Source organism: Euleptes europaea, chromosome 10 (genome assembly GCF_029931775.1).
Source record: "Euleptes europaea isolate rEulEur1 chromosome 10, rEulEur1.hap1, whole genome shotgun sequence".
Classification (NCBI taxonomy): Eukaryota; Metazoa; Chordata; class Lepidosauria; order Squamata; family Sphaerodactylidae; genus Euleptes; species Euleptes europaea.
In genome coordinates, this window is record NC_079321.1 from 33,300,360 (window position 1) to 33,325,395 (window position 25,036).

The 25,036-nt window shown below is 38.7% G+C and overlaps 1 protein-coding gene across 17 annotated transcripts in view; it reads left to right on the plus strand.

The window, feature by feature from the left end:
• Nucleotides 1–25,036, plus strand: part of MYT1L (myelin transcription factor 1 like) — a 175,797-nt gene that overhangs the window by 91,828 nt on the left and 58,933 nt on the right. For 8 of the 17 annotated variants that reach the window (XM_056856104.1, XM_056856113.1, XM_056856098.1 and 5 more), the window contains 5 exons: nt 1,691–2,665; nt 9,163–9,297; nt 12,431–12,521; nt 15,144–15,251; nt 20,869–21,080. In XM_056856104.1, coding sequence (XP_056712082.1) covers nt 1,691–2,665; nt 9,163–9,297; nt 12,431–12,521; nt 15,144–15,251; nt 20,869–21,080 — 1,521 coding nt within the window. The remainder of the gene's footprint in view (nt 1–1,690; nt 2,666–9,162; nt 9,298–12,430; nt 12,522–15,143; nt 15,252–20,868; nt 21,081–25,036) is intronic. The other 9 variants (XM_056856107.1, XM_056856114.1, XM_056856110.1 and 6 more) reach the window with 5 other exon arrangements.

Below are 25,036 nucleotides of genomic sequence, written 5' to 3' on the forward strand. Positions count from 1 at the left end.
ACTAAAACTTTACCAGGAGTATAGAAATCAAATGTTGGTCTTACTGCAACAGTGTCTTTAACAACTATGCTTTACTTTCCACTGTAGGCATTATAATAGCAGTCATATAATGGAAAAGATTCAAGGATACACCTGATGACATAACGTGCATGCATGGCGCAGGACTACCATTGTCATTGTATCCTTGTGAGCTGGCCATTGAGGATCATGCTTGTTCTTAACAGGATAGTTCATCCTAGGTTTTGTTTCTTGGTGACTGTAGCATGTAGCGTAATGTTGAGGAATGGCTTTTATATAGATAAATGTTCTCTGTAAAACAGAAGGCGAAACATATATTTCAGATTATGTTTATTAATAACAGTGATTACTTGGTATATTTTAAAGCATGTGACAAAGGTTCATTGTTATGTTCCACCAGTGATTTTTTAGTGTTTCTGACTGGCATGATAGAATAAGCTTGTTTGTTGGATACTCGTTATAGGAACAGGCGTATCAACCAAACATCAGCTTGAGGTAATGCTATACTCTTGGGTAATAGTCACTTAACAATATTTAGCAAATGCTCCCCTTGTTTCATGAGCCCTGTGGTGCAGGGTGGTATGCTGCAGTACTGCAGCCAAAGCTCTGCTCATGACCTGAGTTCAATCAGATCCCGGCAGAAGTCAGCTTCAGGTAGCTGGCTCAAGGTTGACTCAGCCATCCATCCTTCCAAGGTTGGTAAAATGAGTACCCAACTTGCTGGGGGCAAAGTGTAGATGACTGGGGAGGGCAATGGTAAACCACCCCATAAACATATTCTGCCTAGAAAGCGTCGTGATGTGACGTCACCCCAAGGGTCAGTAATGACCCGGTGCTTGCACCTTTACCTTTTTACCCTTGTTGATGTGTAGTATTTGCTAAATATTGGTAAGTCCATTACCCAAGTGTACAGCATTTCTTCAAGCTGATGTTCAGTATACAGTTATTTTCTCTATCTAGGCATACAGTTAAAATGCTTAATTAAAACACATGTATATGTCTTCACATGATTGTCATTTAACAATATATATTGAGATATGCACTGGAACATCAATATCCACACTCTGATTACATGAAACATCATGTCTTTACCATATTCCCATGCCCACAGGGATAACGTGTTTGCATGAATTTGACCCAGTCACTGTTTATATGAATAACTTTTTGATATGTCTATATATAAAAAACTATTTTCCACTAACTTCTGTTCTATGCTCTGTGTAAGAACTGTAGGACTTAAGCCACTCAAAGAATCCACACAAATAAAATACCATGAATCATACAATTATTCTAAAGCAATAAATTCAAAAGAACACCATGAAGTATAAGAATTTACAAATTATGTCAAATTTACGAATTATGTCAAATATTCCATTTGTAGGGAAGTGTTTTTCTTATGAATACTAATCTTTATGAGATTAGCAAAGCAAATTATTGGTCTATAACCAAGGTATAAAAATGGCCTTATATCCTTAAGAGCAACAATCCACATTATTAATTCCAGAGTTTAAATTTAAATTAACATGGGTTTTGTAGTTTGTCAAGGTATTGTATGCTAAAAATAACGGACAGGCAGTTTGCTTTCTGTCCATGCTAGTGCAACAACAGTTCCAATTCTAGCTACTTTTTTCTTTTTCCGTTTTTCTTTCTTTGTTCCTTTTTTTTAATGCAGAAGACCATCAAATGAATTGTCACAATACTCGAATGCAAGACACAGAAAAAGACGATAACAATAATGATGAGTATGATAATTACGATGAACTGGTGGCCAAGTCATTGTTAAATCTTGGCAAAATTGCGGAGGATGCAGCATACAGAGCCAGGACTGAATCAGAAATGAATAGCAATACATCTAATAGCCTGGAAGATGATAGCGACAAAAATGAAAACATTGGTCGTAAGAGTGAGCTGAGTTTAGATTTAGACAGTGACGTTGTTAGGGAAACTGTGGACTCGCTCAAATTGTTAGCACAAGGGCACGGTGTAGTGCTTTCAGAAAACGTTAACGACAGAAATTATGCAGACAATATGTCGCAGCAAGAAAATAGGAATATGAACTATGGAATGCTAGGGAAGCCTACAAACAATGGGCTTACAGAAAAAATGGTGGAAGAAAGTGATGAAGAAGTATGTCTCAGTAGCTTGGAATGCTTGCGGAATCAATGTTTTGATTTGGCCAGGAAGCTCAGTGAGACAAATCCACAAGAAAGAAATCAACAGCAAAACCTGAATTCTCGCCAACATGCTCGGCAAGAAGATGATTTTCAAGGACGGACACCCGATCGGAACTATTCTGATATGATGAACTTAATGAGACTTGAAGAACAGTTGAGTCCCAGATCTAGAACTTTTTCTAGCTGTGCAAAAGAGGGTGGGTGTCATGAAAGAGACGATGACACCACCTCTATTACTTCAGATAGGTCTGAAGAGGTGTTTGATATGACAAAAGGAAACTTAACGCTACTTGAAAAAGCTATTGCTTTAGAAACAGAAAGAGCAAAAGCCATGAGGGAAAAAATGGCAATGGAAGCTGGAAGGAGGGATAATATGAGATCCTATGAGGAGCAGTCTCCAAGACAGATTTCTGGAGATGACAGGAAATCTAAATCCAGTGACGGCCATGTCAAAAAGCCATATTATGGTAAAGGTAATATTTCTATCTAATGTATGATGTATTGTTTTAACAAATCATTCATATAGTTATATTTGTGAAATAAAAACAGCTTGTTCATAACTTTTTTCAAAACGTTTAGACTATTTTAAAGGAATTTTGCTTGTTTTCAGGTAAAAAAGATTCTCCATTTCAGGAGAAACAAAGTAAATAAGAGATCATATTGAAAGGTGCAAAGATTCTCCTGAAATGCTAAAAATGTTTTTGTTTGTTTTTTTGGTCCAAGTTATGATTGAATATTGAAGAGAAATGCATCTTACATGAATTGAGTTAAATGGTGGAACTTTGTGCAGGACACTTAACCAGACTCCAGGGAAATGCATATTTTACAGATTGGATGGAGTAGGTGGCATCCTGATTTATAAAATTATCACCAAAATGGTGATTATTGATGAACCCTGCCCCATATAAAATGTAGAGTTGGCTGATAGAAATTGAACAGTATCTGAATGACCGATAACATCAGATAGGGGCAACGACTGCACATTAATTATCTTAAATAGAAAGGTAATGGAAGTCATTTGCTATGCAAGGCATGCTTTGGCCTGGGCTGAAATCAATAGCAATTTATTTCTTATAAGCATTCCACTTCACTGGTTTAATTCCTCTGTAGAAATATTTAAAGTGCTTCCTTAGCAGTGAACCAATTTACAAGAAAGAATGAAACACAGAGAATTACCTTAATAATGTTTTATGTAGATGTATCGGTACATCACATGTAAATATAAATGTGGTATTTTTATGAATACACTCTTATAAAGTGTTCAATGTCCTAATAGTTTCTGAATACTTTTCATTGCAGTTAGCTTTAATACAAACTGAGGAATCTCTACTACTTAGGAAATGTGAACAACGTAGGTAGTTACGGATGATGCTGTGGTTTCTCATAACATCACTACATGAAATTATTATGCTATGTTTTTAGATTACAAACTTGATTAACAGGGATATAAAGGTTAGTTGTGAGATTAAGAATATTACGGGATATTTTCCTGTATTTCTTAAGCATAGTTTATAAAACCAAGGAAAAGGCCAAATTATTCCACACATATTGCACACATATCACAAAGGCTATGTTCCACAGTGTTGTATATCACTATGTGAGTGAATAGTATGGAACCAGAATACACAGTACATTCTCTGCACATGCAAACACTCCTGGGTGCATGGATAAACATAATATGTGAACAGAGAAATTATGAATGTGACCAGCAACATGTTGTATGAATGTCATGATAATTTTGCTAATCATCTGAATTCTGTGAATTTCTGTTTGCCTTGCACACATTATGTTTACCCATGTTTATTTATGGTCAGGTCACATTTACACACACACAAAGGGGATACTGTGCGTATACAGACTACAAAACAGTAGTATGTATGTATGTTGTTCAGAATCACAAATGATAAAAAAGTTGTTGTTGTTGTTGTTGTTAGATTCTAAAGTATTATGGGAACCAGCCATAAAATTGTTTGGAGAGAGAAAAATTCACTTTGCCATGTGCATATTTTCACTAAGTTTTATTTATAATGGAGATATCTTATAAATACAAACCTAACCAAATTCAAGGGAATTCTGACAGCTTTAAACCTTTAAAGGCTGTAATCTGGGTTGCTAGCGATAAAGTTCCGTACGTCACTGGGCCTTGGACCTTGCAAGTGAAGAATAAGAGCTGAAGATGACAGGAGCCACAAATGGCACCTGGGTCTGAAGCTGGAAAAGTGTGAATGTAATTTGAAATGTTGGGGCCCAAAACTCTTCCTTGTTTTAACAGAGCAAGAGGGGGCGGGGGAGAATGATACATCTTCTGTACTCTGAAAGAGAAATGTTAAAAGAGAATGAATGGAAGGTGTATAGTTTTTCTATCAGTCACCATCAAGTATATATGATTCCCCCAAATATGTCAACAAAGCTCTCTGAGGTAATGATTGGTATACATCTCTTGGAAGATACTCATGCTTTAATCTAGGGAAGCAAGAGCATCAAAAGGAATGCACAATAATTCCTTTTTCTCTTCTGTTTTCAAGACCTACTGTGTTGAGTCCCTAAATGCAATGAAAGAGGCCATCCTTTCTCTTCATTGATCTATATGCTTATTTCATGTTAAACAGGGTATGGATCTTTCCCCCCCACCCCCTCTGCCCATTACATCAGTTGTGGTAATGATGGCATAATCACTGGCAAAAAAGTGAACCCCCGGCAGTCCCAGTAGCAGAAAATAGTTCTAGACATCCATAAAATTAAAACTGAATATCTCAGTTTTAATATGCAACCCACTATCAATATTTTTCAACAAAACTAGATCGAGCTATTTGTATAGTCTTGTGGAAATGAAAGATCCTGGCCTGCATGTCTGAGTACCTTAGCCTACTTTATTTCTTGTTGCTGGTATGCAATATTGTTCAAATGTTGAAGTTGTAAAAAGGCAGACTTGGATTTGCTTCTGTATGTTTCAGCTGTTCAACTAACAATAACACATTGCCATAGATGTTGGTGGATTTATTCAATGAAGTATCTGTTTTAATGGCAATACAAAGATCAATATTCTGTTGGGTTAACTACTTATATCTAGTTGCCCTTGAATATTGTTGTATGAAATAGCACTAATAAAATACAATGCTAATGATCTCTTCTTTGACAAGTAATATTGTATGCATGCACAGCAACAGTATGCTGGGCAAGGGTTTACATCAGAGGCATAGAGGCGGTCATTCTTTTCTCATCTCCAACACTGATTTTTTCTGTGTTCTTGAGTTTAATGCTGTGCATCAACTTAAAGTGTATAGATTTGAACACCTTTTCAAGTGACATTCTAGCCCCTTCAATGAATGCATCATTGTGACTAATGAATGAATTAATGCAACAGTCCCTGCCCCCAACTTTTGTATGTTTATTGGAAGTTACATGTAACATATCAACGGGGAGAACCAGTATGCTGTACCGGTTAGAGTGTTTGACTAGGATCTGGGAGACCCAGGTTCAAATCCCCACTCTGCCATGAAAGTTTGTTGGGTGACCTTGAGCCAGTCACACACTTTCAACATAATCTACCTCACAGGGTTGTTGTTATGATACAATGGAAGAGAGGGAAATGACGTAAGCTGCTTTGGGTCCCCGTTGGGGAGAAAAGCAGGGTATAAATGATGTAAATTAATAAAATAAATATCAGGAAGCCTGCTTTTTCAAAGTTCCTGTCTGCTTTAGAAGCCACTACATTATTATAGTTAAATGCATGTAAGCTCTTTGCAGAGCTTCAGATTAATGCATGTAAGTTGCAGTGGTGCCTGCCGCTGTGATCCGGTTTCCCTCACCAACATTCATCCGTTTTATACAAAATGTCAGCTCCAAAGAGCTGTGGTTATCTACATAGGACGTTTAAGAAATTATGTTGCTTTATAAAATAAATGCACTGTTATCAAGTACAAGACACAGTCGCACATGTGATAGGTAGGGTTGCCAACCTCCAGGTACTAGTTGGAGATCTCCTGCTATTACAACTGATCTCCAGCCGATAGAGATCAGTTCACCTGGAGAAAATGGCCGCTTTGGCAATTGGACTCCATGGCATTGAAGTCCTTCATCTCCCCAAACCCTGCCTTACTCAGGCTTCCCCCCAAAAATATCCAGGTATTTCCCAACCCGGAGCTGGAAACCCTAGTGATAGGTTGTGCGCCTACTATGCAGAAGCCCCATCCTTATCCTAGTTAAATTTTATAAAATTGGGTATAAACCCTTTCAGCTAAGATATATGCAGTTTTACCCAGAGAAAGTCAGTACACCTTGTGGCCCACTGAACCAAATGTAGACCACAGCTATGTAATTAAGTCTGCTAGATACCTGCCATCTAATTCTGTGTTTTGCTGTTCTAATCAGGCAGCAAAATCAGGATACTGAAAGAGCTCTTGGTAGGACTCCAAACATGATGTGGAAGCCAATAGCAACCACACATGCCCTTGAGTGCATGGTGGCCACTTTAAGTTTGAGCATATGAGTGGCTTTCATTTCATGGGGACAAAGCCATGTGAAGTGTGGACTCTGCAGACTGCCACAAGCTCTCCTTGAACAACATAACAAAAAAATTGTGTGCATTCCTCTTATTGTTTCCAGCCAGCTCAGAGGAGCAGGCATTTGATCCATCCTCAAATGTAAAGTGCCCTCTACATATTCTTGTGAGTTGTGAATCAGTTTGATTGTAAATGTATCATTGATTAGAAATATGTTCGCAAAAGCTAATTTTTAAATACAGTTATGAAACCCCTGTAATGGAATGTAAGCTCTTGGTTTTATATGTGTTTTCCCTACTAAAAGACAAATGTCATACATTTCTCCAAGCTTTGAGCTGTCAAATAAATAAACCAGTTGAATTAAGGCTGATGATATAAGAGGCAATGGAATAAAGAAAATCTTGTCCTGAAAGGAATCAGTGTCAGTCTTGGAGCAAAACAATACCAAGATCAGGTTCAAATGCATAGTGCTGATAGACAATTTTTTTTACTGCTGCAATAAGGATGAATTCTAGAATGTGAATGGTCGAGGTTGGTTGACTTTAATTTTATAAGAGACAGAATCTTATGATCTACATTTGCATGCACTTTGCTAGAGATCTGGATATAAATTAGTTCTAATAATTCAAAACTTTGCAGCAGTATAAAGGATGATATGCATGATGAAATGCTGATGGGTAGAGGCTTCTTTAGACAATCAAGATTCCTAGTTGGTTGCTTTATCCTGAGATGATAACCTCACCGACTATTCAAAAGGTGATTGTGTTTCTCTGAATTCTTATCCACCTGAGCACTACTTGACGCTTTAGTTGTAAAGTGTGAATGGAACAAATACCTGAAGAGAGATGCTCGTCAGGGAGATGAGATTGGCTGTTGAGAGTGTTCAGCTAGTAGCACACCTGGCTTTGCTGCCACTCAGTTTGTGAAATGGTCCTGAGATTTTAATCCCAATATTATTTACACAATCATTTATCTGGGGAAGAAAGAGAGGTAAGCCGTGGACCCCTGTTCTTCCTAAGCGTAACTGACTCTTACATTTGGCTTCAGCCTTTGATTCACAGGGCAGAAATCATATCTACTTCAGGACAGAAATCATGTCCCTTCCTTAATTTGGGATGGTTGGGATCTTTCTCCTTTAATGTGCAGTGGCTCTTGCTCGCTCCCCATTCAATAATTCCCAGAGAAGAAAAAAAAGATGAGTGAGCATAATCTTTTCTTTTTGAGGGGTCAGAGTCTCCCTCCCCCCCCCCCCTTGCTGTGCTTTTCCATCTCTTATTCCCAGTTCCTCACATGCCTCTGTTAGGTTCATCTTAGTTAAAATCAAGTTCTTTCCCAACACACAGCAAACCTTCAGCTAAAGCAGCACTGCACCGAAGCCTCTTATTTCTACATTGCCAATGATGTGGAGCAGGAGACTGAGGGTTAGTTGGAGGAAGAGAGTCAGCAAAGGAACGCAGGGTGGCAGTAAAAAAAAGTAAATTCCAAGACATTGTGGCATGGACTCATATCAGGATCACCCTCCTTCTCCAATTTTTCTGAACTGTTACTCCTGCTAAATTTCTCCTTTGGATGTGTATGCAAGTCAGAGTCTGACTTTAGCTCTGGGCTTGTTATCCCAGGATAACTGATTGTGTAAACAGTAAGATTAGGGATATTTTCTTATCAAAACTCCTAGAAAATGGCATATGGAATTACAGTTCTAATTCAGGAGAAATTTCTGCAGCAATTCCATACTTTTTTGGCAGAATACATTCGTTAGATGAGGAGAACATTTTCATAGGCTTTGATTAAAAGAAAACTGCAGAACTGAAGACGCTTTCCCTTTGAATGTTATCAATATCCAAGCATAACATGTGTATAACTATCATGGGTCAACCCAAAGGCAAATAAGAACTTTTTTTTTTTTTTTTACAAAAAAAAGCTGTCGTTCCTTGGAAAGAAATGTGCTTCTGTGTATGTTCTTATATTAACATACTTTTGTGAAAATAGCATTGCCCGTTTTAGAATGCCATTGGAAAAAAATAATTTGCAGTAGATATTTGAACAAGTTGAGGAGCTGGGTTTGCTGTCTTCAGGACTCTGAATTTTCCCTATAGCATCTGTAGATTTCTAAATATGATAAAAGTACTGCCAAAACAAAGGTGAAAACAGAGCCAAGCAGATATCAAGTGACATAACATGATCCAATAGTTGATGACTGACAGAAGCATATTAATTGATAGCGGTGTGGCTTTGCTAGGAGAAAGTCATTGTTCACTATCATATATGAATGGGACAGTTGTGATCAGAGAAGCCTGTGGTATGGAAGGAAGCAGAAAATCAAAATGTTTTAAGCAGTAGCAGATGCGTGTTTTCCAGTGTTCTTCAAGAACATTTTCCAAAGAGTAATTGATTTCATTAAATGAACCTTCGTACATTTGGAAATCTGAAGAGCATCATTCACTTGACACATTTGTTGTAAATTATAGATCCCTCAAGAACAGAAAAGAAAGAGAGCAAATGTCCTACCCCTGGGTGTGATGGAACTGGCCATGTAACGGGGCTTTACCCCCATCACCGCAGTTTGTCAGGATGCCCACACAAAGATAGGGTCCCTCCAGAAAGTAAGTCCACAATGTTTCATGGAAACGGGGGATAAAATTCCACACAAATTTTTTCTAGCATGCATTAAGAAGCTTTTTCTTTTTTTTCCTCCCATTTTTCCAGTATGATATGTCTCAATTTAGCAACCTGTTTTCTGTTATATTTCCATTTTTATTTCATCATTTTCACATCTATACTAACCTTTATGCTTGAAGGAAGATGTTTTAAAGCTGTATTCTTTGATGTTGATAGCGTTAGGATATTGATAAACAGTTGCATTCTGCTGGTATAAAGTTCCCCCCCCCCCAAGCAAAATAGTAGTGATTTTAATTCTCAATAATAGAGAGCCTCTATTGTTCAAATATAGGAGCAACTGTTCTTTTGAATTTGGAAAATGTGCAGTTTAATTCATTTTTAAAATATTTTAAAAGATTAACATCAGATTTTGAGTACTTAAATTAAAAATACCTCTAGATATATAACTTTCTTTGTATGGATATTCATGCAAAAATGCTGCAGTTGTGTGATGGGGATAAAGGAGACAAAACATGTTAAGAAACAGCTGGCACAAAAATAACTTAGATTTTAAGAAATTATCCAAGCTAAACCCGTAAATTCTCTGGATCTATGTAGGACATTATGGTAGTGTAACAGATCAAAAACTGCTGCAAGAATAGTTTCTAAAAGCTGGAACACACTTATCATGGGAATGTCCCTGGTAGCTATCAGTACCATCTAGGCTTACAAGATGGCAATTTCCTGCTTCTGTTTTTCACTCCAATGGGAGCAAAAGTGGAGGTGGGAAGCAATGCCACATCACTGTTGGTTGTACCCCAGTAGTGGCCTCACAATGCTCGAGGAATTCCCCATATCTCTATGGTATTTTACCCCATTTTTACCCTTGCTGAAGCAGAGTGACACTATTGATTTCAGTGGACTTAGAATGGTGTAACTTTGCTTAGGATTGCACCTTGCTTTAATATCTAGGAATACTGACCAGATGATGCAGTGTCACCATGTTGTGAATTTCCTTACCTCTATCATGTATCATCATTTATAATGAAACCAATTCCATAAATCACAAAAAAGGGGTAAATATGTCAGGGTATTCTTATAAGGACAGTGAAAGGAGTAAACACACATTCCTTGGCTGTCCGTTGAATATTCCATTGTGCTCCGAAGGCCAGGGAAGGGGCTGTTAAGAAATAGTTCCCTGCAAAGGACAGAATATAGTAAATAGGTATAGAGAAAGGTCATGACACAACTTCCCTATGACCCCTGTATCACAGTGACATCCTGTCAGAGTTATACCCATCTAAGTCTGTTGAAGTCAATGGGCTTAGAAGGATGCATCTCTCCCTAGGATTGCACAGTTAATCTGGAGTAAGAAATACAGACTTCAGCCATGAAGTAGCATCCTTTTGCAACAGCATAGACTTCCTTTTTAGAATAAAGATCATGGTGGGGAAAATCCCTTTAAAGAAACACACCGCTTCTCAGCTGGTGAGTGAATTTAGTTGATCAAAGGAATCCAATTTCCAGTTTAGCAAGGCCTATAATTTTCTCAAACGCCAATGTTTACTCAGTTGCTCAAAGCGGGCTCAGCTTCCCCCACCGTAAATGGTAAACACAAAGCATTCAGGAAATGTTGCCGATCAAAGAAGAATATAGCTTTAAACGGTTTGCATGTTCAGTAGTGACAAAAGTGAAAAAGGTGAGCTCATCTCTCTCTCTCTCTCTCTTTCTTTTTTTTCCTGACTCCTGCAGTGCTGGGCTTGTAAAGCATGTTTCAAGAACAGCTTTGAATAGCAGGAATTCCAAAGTGAAGCTTTCACATCTTTAGTACACTGCTAGTGGTGTGGTGATGGTGATGAATGATGGTGGTTGTGAATCAATATGTATAGGTTCTATTCCTGATGTTTTTTGGGTTTTTTTGGCTTTTAAGTAAGCATTAAATATGATTCCAAGATTGGTTCCTTTTGAAATGAAGCATAATTCTGTGCAGCGGTGACATGGATTCCATTTTTTCCTCCATGTCATACACATGCACATAAATTGGTCATGACCTTCTTTTTCTGTACATGCTGAAAAAAAGAGAAAAGCATTAATAGCTTAGCACATAATGGCAGGAAGTATGTAATTTGAAAGAATTATAAGGCTGTGCCTTATATTGAGTCAGTCCAGGAATCCCTGTAAGTCCTGTATTGTTATGGGAACTTGAAGCCGGGTCCCCAACAGAGATCTGTAGGATCCTTGATGTTTCAGATCCCTTATCTGGAAATGCTGGGGATATGACATACAAAGTATTCCCTCTAGTGTTGAGTGGCAACCCTTCCCCAAGTCTTGCTTGGTGGTGTATTGTGACAACTGTGTTGCTTAAACCAAACCTATTGGCTCCTTATAGTCATAATTTATCACTCCACCAACCTCTTGACTTTAAAACTGTGCTCACATTCTTTGTTTCTATTTATTTTAATTTTGGACCCATTATGATTTATTAAGGGCTGCAGAATTTAAAAAAACAAAACAAAAAGAACAACCCTGTTCACAATGCGAATGTAACTGCCACTGAACTGTGAACAGCTTTAGCCCTGCATGACTCAGGAAGTTGCTGGGCCCTAGAATTGAGTTCCATGACTGGGTTTCAGATCTCTCTTGTCCTCCATTGACTACACTGAGGTGAATTCGATGCTTCAGAATTCACATACAGTTTATGCTGTACTGACTCCAGATGCTGGATGCCTTATAATGTGTACCTGAATCAATCTATTCAGTCTATTCCTGCATATATGGATCTTTTTTTAAAAAAAAAATGCTTCCAAACCCCAACCCTGTGTTGTTCGGTATTTTTGCTCAGCGTTTATGCAGCCTCCTGCTTCACTGTCACATTAGAGACACATTAATTGTTAGATTCCTCCATAACTCTTAATGTATTAACATCATCCTGTGTTTAATGAGTATAGTTCCACAGCACCTCTTTCCCTCACCAGGCTTTATTGGCTTTATCTGTCACGTGTCTATTTTCAGGAATGCTGGTCATTAATGAATCTTGCTTTGTACTAAAATGGCTTCTTACAAACTGGGACTTGAAATCTTTTTTCTTCTTGTTGTTGTTTCCACACTCTGCTGTTTCCTTTCCTTCTCCTTGTCAAGTTCTTGCCATGCATGAAAACGTTCTTAAGTGTCCTACACCAGGCTGCACAGGCCGGGGCCACGTAAATAGCAACAGGAATTCCCACAGAAGGTAAGAACATGCTCATTTAGCTATACCATAGGTGGATATTATTTCACAGCTGCAAAACCTCAGACAGTCTCCTCGTGGTGTGTATGTGTGTGTAGGTATGAATGCTTTGGGCCACTACTTAATTGAATAGATTGACTGAGGGTGTTCAGTTTGACTGTGTTTTTTGGCTCATTGTACCAGAGGGTTAACTTTGGGGCACAATTAATTCAAGCAATAAGCAAAATGTCAAGGTTTTTTGTTGTTTGCTTACATTTATCTTTTCTAAGTTAGTATGACATAAATTTAAAGTGTAAATTTTTTTTAGCTGTATATTAGGTGTGTCATTTAGACAGGGAGAGGTAGTTTGTCACTCTCCTCCTTCTCATTCAGCCCATGTGTGATTATTCCTAAGGAGGGCCTATATTTCTGATTATTATGAGGTACAAAATAACAGACCATAACAAATACTTTTAAATGCACTCATTTTGGGGGTTATTTTATTTAAACTGAAATATATTTTGGATAAAGTCTTTAGACCTCCAAAGAATCTTGTTCCCCACCCTTTCTACTGTTTGCTACCCTATTGAAAACTGAAATGGCAGCCCTGCAGAATATCACTGAATTTAATAAGTGATAGTTAACTGGACAGAGTTTCTTTTTTCCCCAGTGTTATCCCACTAATTTTTAATGTACTTAAAGTGATGGGGATTCCAATGAATTCTGAAGAACATGCTTTCAAAATGAAAAATGCTTGGATATGGTCTTATGCCATAAAGGAGTAAACCAAAGGAATTATTTTCAAATCATCCATTAAAAATGTCCATGAGATAAGTTCAGAAGAAAATAAATAGTTAAGACTGAAATTGTTATTTATCTAAAAGAACATTCAATACAAAATATATAGTTTCAAGCTCTTGTGATAATTCCCTATGCAGGAAAAATAGTTGCGTATTTTCCCTATTTAGTTGCCATAATATCACTGAAGTGTAAGCTTAGGTGCTTTAAAGTTGCATTTTTCTTCACCATATAGACCTTTGCGCTCAGATCTCATGGATTTTGAGACATAAAAGATTGTTGACGGAATTTTCCTTTTTGTCTCTCTCCATAAACACACAGCTCCTCACCCATACTTTTTGAGCATTAATGCTGCTGGCTATTAATCATGATAACTTGTTACTAATCAGGAAGGTTTTCCTGAAAGATTCATTACAAAATCTGGATTAGGGAATGGAAGTTTGTCTATGGTACTGCTGTCATGTAATGCCATGGACATCCAGGGAAGCATATGAGAAACATTCTCTACTGCATTGTGCCTTTTCTAAAGGTCTGAAGTATTTTCCTTGGCTTTAGTTTTATTCTATAGAAAGGAAAATGACTATTTGAGCATATTGTGGTGCTAGTAAGAACTCTGCCCTGACCTGGATGACCCAGGCTAGCCTGATCTCGTCAGATCTCAGAAGCTAAGCAGGGTCAGCCCTGGTTAGTATTTGGATGGGAGACCACCAAGGAATACCAGGGATGCTGTGCAGAGGAAGACACTGGCAAACCACCTCTGTTAGTCACTTGCCATGAAAACCCCAAAAGGGGTCGCCATAAGTTGGCTGCGACTTGACGGCACTTTACACACACACACAGTAAGAACTCTACCACCAGAAGTTCTGACTTGCATTTTACTGCAATCTAATTTTCTTTGGAAAACTCAAGTAGTTGAGGTTGAGTACATATGTTGTAAACTATGGCCAGAATTTTTTTTCCATTGCTATGGCACAGGATTCATATATGCTGTTTCCAGTATGCTGCTTGTTTTCCCATAAACCTTTTCCAGACGAAGCAGGTATTGTCATGATCTGCTCAGTTCAATATTTAAAGAATCCTATTGGGCACTCTCCTTGGCAGTTTCAAATCATTTCAGCTGGTATATGGTGTCTTTTACATGTAAGCTCTGACAGAGCTTCAACTCAAATTGTTTAGTCTTAACCATGTTTATTCAGCAATGCCCTACTGAGTAGAGCAATACTTACTTTAAAATTATCAGTTTTAGGATTGTAGACTTACATTTTTAAAAGTTGAAATATAATGGGACTCTATGCATAATTTGGCCAATAAAGCATTGCCATTGAATAACTAGTGCAGATGTTTTAGTGATAGGATTTTCCAAAGTTGTAAAATTCTATGAGAACTGCTTAGCGGATTTTGAGTCTTGCATTTTGTTTGGCAATTCTCATGAACATGCACAAGAAACGATACTAAAGGAAACATGCACAACTTGTGGCCTACCAACAATGCATACTTATCTACTACTTATGGAGGCTCTTGTGGTAAATCTCCTGGCTTTGCTGCCTGCCTGGGCCAACAAAATTGAGAGGATTTTTCAAGCACCTAAAAGGCCACAGTATAAAGCAAGTGAATTGTGTTTTGCTTGGTAGGCCAAAAATTGTATATAGCTAGCGTTCTGCCTATATATAGTCGAACAAAACTATTTTTTTAATGATGTCTTCTGTACATCTTTAAATAGAGACGAATAATGTACAGCGTCAAAGGAATATTTTCCCCCAACAAGCTTCTTCCTTGTGCTTACTAAGAAGGCCTCTAATTTGAAGCTGTTCAGGACACGACAATTACGTTTTCTTTCTGTAATTGCAGCCTCTCGGGATGTCCTATTGCTGCAGCAGAGAAACTGGCTAAAGCTCAAGAGAAGCATCAGAGCTGTGATGCATCAAAATCAAACCAGGCATCAGATCGTGTCTTGAGGTATTAATAGTTGCTCTAATGCTTAATAATATACCAGATTTAATTGCATAATAAGTTAGCCTGAACACTAAAAGTGTTATCACCCTTGAAGAAGTGTCAGGTTTAGGGCTTCTGGATCTTGTTTTCAGCATTTATCTGCCTACCAATATACCCTGGGGGTGGGTGGGTAATGTTTTTTGGCAAATATCAATAAAGCTGAAAAGCTCATTTTTGTCTTAGGCATTGTTTGGTGTAAAGCTGCCTGCTGGAGTTCTGAATCTAAGAACAGTGTGAAAAAAAGTTGATATCTTTGGGAAATAAACTAATATTTACCGGTAAGTCTTGTTTTTTCCAGCAGGCGTTTACTAGTAAATATCAGTTTAAATGAAAAACCAGAAGCCCTATTTTCAAAAAGTAGTTCCCTAATATGAATTTGTGATTTTATTTATAAAATAAAATATGCTGAGGTATGGGTGACTCTCCCTCAAAGTACATATACACATTTATGTAGCTAATAGTTTTGTTGCTGCCACTCTATCGCAATTAATATAATTCCTGAGGCATGTAGAGTGTGAAGTGTTTGTCCTGAGTAGAATTTGCAGGCATTTGCCTGATGTAGACAACACAGGTATGGTTCTTGGGGAACCTGAGATCTACATCTGAGAGACTGATGCAAAATACTACTTCCTGTGCTTCAGTCTTTTCTAATAATATATGTATGTATTAGAGAGATCCTCAGCTGTCCAGAAAAATCCAAAGGGAGTTTTGTTAGAATATAGCATCAGAAATTCTATTTTCACCAGGCTTTCTTACAGGATACCAATGAGTATTAGTTATTAACTGGACAGCTTAAATAGGATTTCTAGATTTATAAATTGTTTACCATCCTCATAGTGACATCTGTAATAACAATTTTTGGAGGCCACCCTGGGTAACTCATCTGAAGGAGCTGATTCTTCGTCCTTCATCAGTACTCTGCATGGTCTTCTTAACTTCAATTTTTGAAGACTTACTGAAAGCATGGAGGGCTCTGCAGATTTTCCCATTTTGAACCACTTCTTTTAACTCAGTTCCACATAGATCTACCAGACACAGTGATGGTACAAGTCATTGTGGACGGGGAAAACCTAAATATGTTGCCTGAAGCGAGATTTGTTTTTAGATGCTCTAAGCTGCTTTGAGCCTCTGTGGACAGAGGCAGAAGTGGGAAATAAATATTTTAATAAATTAATATGAAAAGCAGTTTCAGTCTCAAAGACATTTGAATGGTGTTATGTTCACAGTAGCTACTTATATTTTAATTGTGGAAATATGGTAGTGTTTTTAGTCCCAGTAAAGTTTTGCAACTATATTTTGGATGATAACTCAAAATGCATTTCATGTTATCCTGGAGAGGAACTTGACAGGGCAACAAATTTTGACAGGTCTTGGGAAGACCTAAAATGAAAAATATGACAAAACTCTGTTAATGGTAAATGTGACAACTAGTTAGCCAAACACAGCGAACGTTAACTGATATTTTCAATGACATTTCTACAATGTGGGATGTTAAGGGAAATCTCAATGAGGATAATGTACAGACGTTGGCTTATAGCCCGCAGAGGATTTCCTTAGTCAGAAGGGGGGGGGGTTGCTGGTTCCCTCTCCCACTACAGACTTCCAGCTCCCTTTTGAGGCTATTCCAGCAGCAGCATTTCTGGGGGCATGAGAGGCTGCAGCAGGAGAGGGAAGACAAGGAAGTCATGGTCAATGAACAAGAATCCCTTCTGTCTGTGGAAATTTTCAGTGGATCATGCCATCTACACTCAGTAACTTTTTTCCTAAGTAACGGTTGTCCTGGTGTGCTTTCTCCATGCAGTGTCCTTTACAGAGTTATTTCCCCCAAATAAGTGACATTACACTTGGATGTTATAGTTTTTTGTTCATTGTTCAGAAATACTGGGTGGCTTTATAGACTGTCATTGCATTCCTGAAAGGGGGGGGAATGGTCATAGGATGCTGTGTGACCCCTATGCCGGTGTCCATGCCACTTGCACCGTGCAAACTGGCACGGACGCCGGCATAGTGCTACTTATGCCAGCCTCTCTGGACCGTGGCAGCGGTGCAGCCAGAGGCATTCCTGGGGTGTTTTGGGGGGCGGAGCTGCCATTAGGCAGCTTCCTAACCCCTTTCAGTCTGGGAACGCCCCCTAAAGCAACAGTGTTGCCGTGCCACCTTTTTTTTTTGGCGCAGCATCGCTGTTTGCTATAGCTCCTTTCCACCCTTTTTCTAAATTGTGTAAATAACACACCCACCCTTCTTTACCCCTGCAGCAGCCCCGAAACCTCTTTGGATGCATTGCGGTGGCGCCACGGCCATGCCATTACCGGCTGCTGAGGCTTTGAGAATGGGCTGTGTGGGCTTTCTGGACTATTTATTTCTTCCAAAGAAGATCATGTTAAGAAACAATTATTTAAAAACACACTTCATGGTTTAAATAGATAATAAACACACACAGAGAACTCCCTAATTTTTGCTTCCTGGAGAAAACCAAGCAAAACAGCAGTGGTCGTACCACTGCATTGTAACTGAGTTTTCTTTAGTGAGAAGTCAAATGCCATGCAGAGGAGGCTTCTTGTCAAAAGCAGCACCTGATCCTCTGACAGACTCCTCAAATAGATATTTTGGCAGTTTTGCCTTGCCTCTGGGGCTGTCGTGCCTTTCAGATCTTGATAGGAGATCAGAATTATATTGTCACCTCAGACATGACTTCTCAAATGCCTTTATCTTGTGGAACTATTTAAGATGAGAATTCTAAAGCTTGCCCTGTAATGTTTGATTTTATGTTTGCTAAGCAAAGCGAGCTCCTGAACCCTCAATGCAAGGAAGAGTTGGGAAGAAGATGATTTGTATCAGCTGGGGGAGAGGAGAGCTGGATAGCATGAAGCTGTCTCCTTTGTGATGCATTTGGAGGTGGAGTGGGGATGGCCATATAAGGGACGTCATGTGCCCCACCTCTTTCTCTTTTTGACCACCAACAAGGGAGACAGAGGACAGCAGGGGTAACAGAGCGGGGGGGGGGGGGGGCTGGTTGATTAAGTATATGGGGGAAAAAACATTTACTGGGGGGGGGCTAATGTGTTTTCACATCTACTCCCTCCCCAGCGTACCCTTCCTTTGTCCTTATTCTGCAGCTGACTCCGCTGCTCTCTGGATCTAGCCATATAGAAGCCAGCTTCTGCTCCATCCTCTCTCTTTTGTCCCAGCAGGCAAAGAGGGAAAGAGCAGGGACCAACTACCTGGAGGGAGGGGGAAGATCTCCTAGGATTTTGGTAGTTACGAGCTCACCAGTTCCCCCTTCCCCCCTTACCAGATAGCCTCCAGGGCATTGAATTAGCTCAGTGCTGGTGGGTGGAGTCTCTGCTGTACCCCTGCACGTCCTGGTCTGGGAGTTTGCTTTCCTCCCAAGTATTTCCCCAACCCTGTTCAGGATGTTGCCCTCCTTTCTTTGTCCTGGGTGAGAAGACAAGGCTCAGTTTTTGCCTCCCCCAAAGTTGTAGGAGAGAGGGACTGAGGTGCCGAGGAGGGGGGGCAGGGTTCATGCTACCCACACAGGGCTCATTTAAGGATGCATCTTGCCACAACATGCCCCCAGCAAGGGATTTTGGTGGCCGCAGCATAATAGGGAGGCAAGTCACCAGCTCTTTGATAAGCAGTGACATTTTAGCTTTCCCTGCCCAGGACCCCCTTTTCTTTCATTCATGGGTATTAGCAAGCCCTTTATATGATTTCTTAAGGGACCGGGAAGCCCTTTATATGCCCCTCCCCAGAAAAAGTCTGGGATGTCACTTTGAATTTAGCCAGTAGTTTTGATATACAGGGAGGGGCTGCAGTTGTGGTACAGCATCTGCTTGACATAGAGAAGGTTCCCATCATCCCCAGTTGAAGAATCAGACTGCAGGTGATGCGAAACACCATGCAAAAATCTACTTGGCCTAGTTCCTCCTGCCTCCTTCAAACAGAGCAATCCCCGCTAATTCTTGTTCTTGTGCTGGGCCCCTTGGTGATTGGGAGCTGTGTCCTGGCAACCACAAAGGTGTCTCTATCTGCTTTTTTCAGACCTAGCAAAATGATGGTGCCTTTGGCACAGGGATTCCAGCAGCTGTGGCATTTTGGTGGCAGGTTACTTCACATTCCCTGTAGAAAGTTTGAGGTGCCTGAAGAAATACTCCCTTTTTCCTTCTGAGTGGGGTAGGCCCACATTTAAAATGGCTTTTGAAAAAGGAAAAATCAAATTTATAAGAGTATGTGATCTGATATAAGATTGAAATATATTCTGACAGGATATGACTTTTACTTTTGTAGTTAAAAACTACAAAATTTGGCTTTGTTTTATTGATTTGTGTCCACACTGGTACACGTTTGCAGAACCCCACTGGGTTCTAGCCCAAAAATGTTTTCTAAAAGGTAATTTTCTACCCTTTTCATCTTAAAGAAAATCAAAGTGTAAAAGTAATAAGATTTTTGTAGGTAATTTATACCTATATCTCTTATCTAAATTCAAAGGAAAAATTATCCTGGAAAGAGAAATGAATACATGTATGTAGAGTTTCTCAAGTGCTACCCTGAGAAGCATAAAATAAATATGCATTATCAGACATATTTTAATAAACAGTTACAATTCAGTGTGTCAGGGCTGCCAACCAGAGATTATTTAGTTAAAATTTTTGTCTTAACACATTTATAGTCCACAGTAAAAACAAGATTTTCGAGATATGTTCGAATCTTATATTTATTATTGCACCCGTCAAACTCAGTAGGACTCAGATTCAGACTCAGTGGTCTCAGCACTCAATGAGTCATAAAACAGACAAGTATTTAAAAAGGTAGATTCTTGTGAGATAGGAGAGACTGACAGCGTGTGAGTCACCTAAGGTCATTCTGTTAGCTTTGTGACCCAAACAAGGATTCAATCTCAGGTATCCTTCCGTTCATTTCCAGCGCTGTAACCTCTACATCACATTAACTCATTTCTTGATTGCTCTATATTAACTGGAGAAAAAGTAGAGATGTGAAATATGAGGTCTCCCAGCTTTTCATGCCCCCCCAAGAACTGAAAAGGTGATGCTTCATGTCTAATGTGTTTCCTAAACCCCAGGTATAGAATTTAGGTACCGCAGCAACATTCAGTCCCAGGGAGTTGGGAAGTTACTAGACAGAATACCTGTCAAAGTACTGTCAGCTACATTTAAGCTATTGACTGTGCCTTTCCTGTCCCAATTTAGGATTTTTTTCTGGGGCAGGCAAAACCTGGAATTGCTGTTCTTTCAGAATCATAGATAATGGCAGAGAGAGACTCCTGCAGAATTCTGACTATTATGTTCATTCCCTTCGTTCCTAATTAACAGGAAAACTTACCTTTTATTTGGGAATTTTTTAATGGGATGTTTCCCTTTTTTGATTGTTGTTAGCCACATATGGTGGTAATTGTAATTCATTTACTCTGGGCTTTTGTAGAAGTAAGGTGTAATCACAAAAACAAATATATATTGCTGTGTTACCTCATGAGTGCTGTAAATCGATTACTAGAAATGTTATTACCAGGGCTATACATTTTATATTATGTGTCTAACACACTGTACATGTTCTTAATTTCTAGGCCCATGTGTTTTGTTAAGCAGTTGGAGATTCCTCAATATGGCTACAGAAACAATGTCCCTACCACAACGCCCCGCTCCAACTTGGCCAAGGAACTAGAGAAATACTCTAAGACTACGTTTGAATATAACAGTTATGACAACCATGCATATGGCAAGAGAGCCATAGCTCCCAAGGTGCAGTCCAGAGATATATCCCCCAAAGGATATGATGGTATGAGGTGCAAACTCTTTATACATCAAAAACAAATTTTACACCGGAGAATGCTGAGGGCTGTGTCTACATAATGCATATGGTCATGCTCATGTAATACAGTAGAAATCTACTTATTTCACCTGCTTGGTGCAATAAAAATATTATACGTATAGCTATTTTGATACATCAGAAGTCGTGGCACAATTTGGTTGACTTTTTCACTGCTGTTAATTCTATGTTGTTGCTTGATCTGTCAGGCTGAGAGAGCTGGAGCACAGTTCACTATCACATCATTGTGTACTATAGACTGTAACCCCAGAGTCCCCACTAAAAAAGCTTTGACTTAACTAACAGGATACAGATTGTACATTCAGAAAAAGACAAATCCTGAACAGATAAGCATATTTCTGCTGTATTGAAAGACTTGGTGTGATGACCATGTTGCCTGAAACCTGTTTATAAAGGCATATATTAAAATTTTAAGAGAGCCTGCAGGGTGTAGTGGTTAAGTGGACTAGGACTTGGGAAACACCATGGAAGCTTGCTGGGTGGCCCTGGGCCAGTCACAAACTCTTCATCCCCGACCCTGGCTAGTATTTGGATGGGAGACCTCCAAGAAATGCCAGGGTCATGACATGGAGGCAGGAAACGGGAAACCACCTCCAAACGTCTCTGGCCTTGAAAACCCTATGGGGTCGCCACAAGTCAGCTGTGAATTGATGGCCAAAAAAATTAATAAAACTTTATTTTGTATCATGCTTGCTTTAGGATTTGTTGTACTGGCAGAAAGAGTTTGCAGTAGAAACTGCCAATGGCTACAAGCCTTGTGGTGTAGCATCAGTTTTAATGCCACCATCTGGGAGACCCAGATTCATGGGTTATATAATGCTCCTGCAACTCATAAAGATAATGTGCTTGTTCTCTTGGGATGAGAAATGGAAATATTTGGGCCTTACTGAACTTCCAACACATTCTGTTTTTCCCTTTAAGTATGTGCCAAAATTCTGCCTTTATTATCAAATTCTTGTTGACTATTCAGTAGAACACCCGAAATGATGTTATACCTCCTGGCCCTGAAGATTAATGTTTTCCCTTTTTTTCTCTGTAGTGATGATAGTTGGAATAGGAAGAGTTTTGAGTCCAGTTAGTGGGCCAGATGCAGGGGTGGGGGTGGGCCAGAAGCAGAGGTTGGAATGCGAGGGTCATTTTGTATTTGTGTGTGTGAGTGAGTACATATGTATCTCTTGTTTAACAGTGACAGTAATCCCGCCCTCTCAAGGCGCTACCCCCAAAATATCCAGGTATTTCCCAATCCAGAGCTGGTGACTCGAGGTGCTATTGGCATCCTAGGGTAGTTTGCAGGGTTGGCTAAATATTCCCCTATCTTCATACAGCTGAGGTTAATTTGAGTGGATTTTACTAGTCATAAATGATTGTATTTAGACAGGGCATGGATTCATCTTTTACTTTACTGTGTAAAGATGTGGAAAGTAAAATGTATGGTGGTAAAATAGATATGTATGAGCTATCACTAGATAATGGAATAGTAGTGTATTAGTTTTAATTAACAAAATGAATCTGCATTAATCGCTTATTAATAAAACAATAGCTATTAAGAAAAAAAATTCATGGTGGGTAGCCGTGTTAGTCTGTCTGCAGTAGTAGAAAAGAGCAAGAGTCCAGTAGCACCTTAAAGACTAACAAAAATATTTTCTGGCAGGGTATGAGCTTTCATGAGCCACAGCTCACTTCTTCAGATACAGCTAGAATGTGAATCCATCTGTCTTTAAGTAGAGGAGAGTGAATTAAGTAGAGGAGAGCTGTGGCTCACGAAAGCTCATACCCTGCCAGAAAACATTTTTGTTAGTCTTTAAGGTGCTACTGGACTCTTTCTCTTTTCTACTACTGCAGACAGACTAACATGGCTACCCACTGTGAATTATCTTCATGGAAGGCACCACATTTAGCCGTACAGAATGGAAATCCATCAACCTTGTGAAGAAAGACAATGCATTTACCTGGGCTGAATAAAGACCTTGCATTCATGGCTCATTACCAATGCTGATTTCTCCACACCCATCTCTCCCCTGGACATCACAGACTCTTCTGCATTCCACACCTAATCCCATCTCGCCTGCTATTCACATTTACATACTGTTAACATTTACATACTAATGCTTGTCTGAATTCACTCTCCTCTACTTAAAGACAGATGGATTCACATTCTAGTTGTATGTGAAGAAGTGAACTGTGGCTCACGAAAGCTCATACCCTGCCAGAAAATATTTTTGTTAGTCTTTAAGGTGCTACTGGACTCTTGCTCTTTTCTACTAAGAAAAAAAAAAGTCAGCTTAGGAGAGGTATTTCTGCAATTCCAGTGGGGAGGGGCTTGTAAAGTGGAAAATATTCATTCTAAGGTGGCATCCGTTATATTATATTATATGTTATTATATTATATTATATTATATTATATTATATTATATTATAAAAATGTTTCCCAATCAATGTGAAATTCCTTTTTAGTTAATCAAAAAGGTCTTTAATCGGTCTGATTAAATAACTATAGTTTGCAGATTCCATCTCCTTCTGCATACAGTCTATACTAATCTTTCTCCTGAACCAAAGGTATGATATGTTATGTATAACAGACCCACACACACATATATTTAAAGGACTTTCTTCTGCAGACAAATTACTACAGATAGAATATCCCATATCTGGACTGATCCAAAAACCGGACCCTTTGAGCCGGCATGCAGACAGATCCGTGCTGCCTGCTTTCTTCTTTAAATATATATATATATATTATTAACTATTTAAACATCATATACAAACATTACATACACATACAGATTATCACTTCTTCCAAGGAGAACAGCAAACAATTGTAAATAAGCCAGTATACAATCAAAAATAATGTTTTATACTTCAATTCTACTTAGCAATAAACTGTTTTACATTGCATATACCTCATATGATCCTTTTCATCCTTCACTCTACCGTTCTTCTGATTAGACATAGCTCTAAACTCTAACATTACAAACTGCATCTGGTACTTATACTTTTAATCTTACTTATCCCCCTACTATAGTTCTACTGGAAATTCTTCTCCACAATTTACTACCTTTCTCCCCTAATTTTCCTCCATCCTTAAAACACGCTATATCTTATTTAATATTTTCAATTGCGCATAATCAAAATAATTCTTCCATTTCTTTTGAAATTCATCGATCGTTCTCCCTTTCAGCATGTTGGTTAGTTTGGCCATCACCGCGTACTCCGACATTTTTTCGTGCTGCCTGCTTTCAATGTTTCCTCTCACCTATAAAAATAAAATACAGTGTACGCTACATCGTAGGTGAAGGCTGAAAGCCTGCCGTTGTTCGCTTGTTTGTTGTTTATTGTTGCTCTTGTTTAACAGCTGATACAGGTATTCTGGTGAGATAGTTATACCTTTGTTTTCTGATGTACACAAAATTATTTAAAATGTTGTTTAAAATTACATTCAGGCTATGTGTATAAAGTATATATAAAACATAAATGAATTTGGGTCCCATCCCCAAGATATCTCATTATGTATATGCAAAAATTTCAAAATATTGCAATATACAGAAAGATCCGAAATACCAACCACTTCTGGTCCCAAGCAGTCTGGATAAGGGATACTCTGTACAGTACAGTCTGGAACTGATCTTTCAATACTCCCTTGTTAACCAGAGTTTTTAGACATTCAGATGATTTTATTATTAAATCTTGTGGATAAAGATGCCAACATTTCCTACACAGTGGCTGAGTTTTGTTACATTGCCACTAGAGTGTGAAGAGCTCGGGTTAGCTCATCAAAATTGTAATCCTGGCTCTGTATTGATCAACTTTAACAATGTTTATCTGCTGATCAAATGACTGTAAATAAATAAACTGAACTGATCTTTCAATTCTCTTAATTTGAAACATTTTTAAAGGAAATGAAAAAG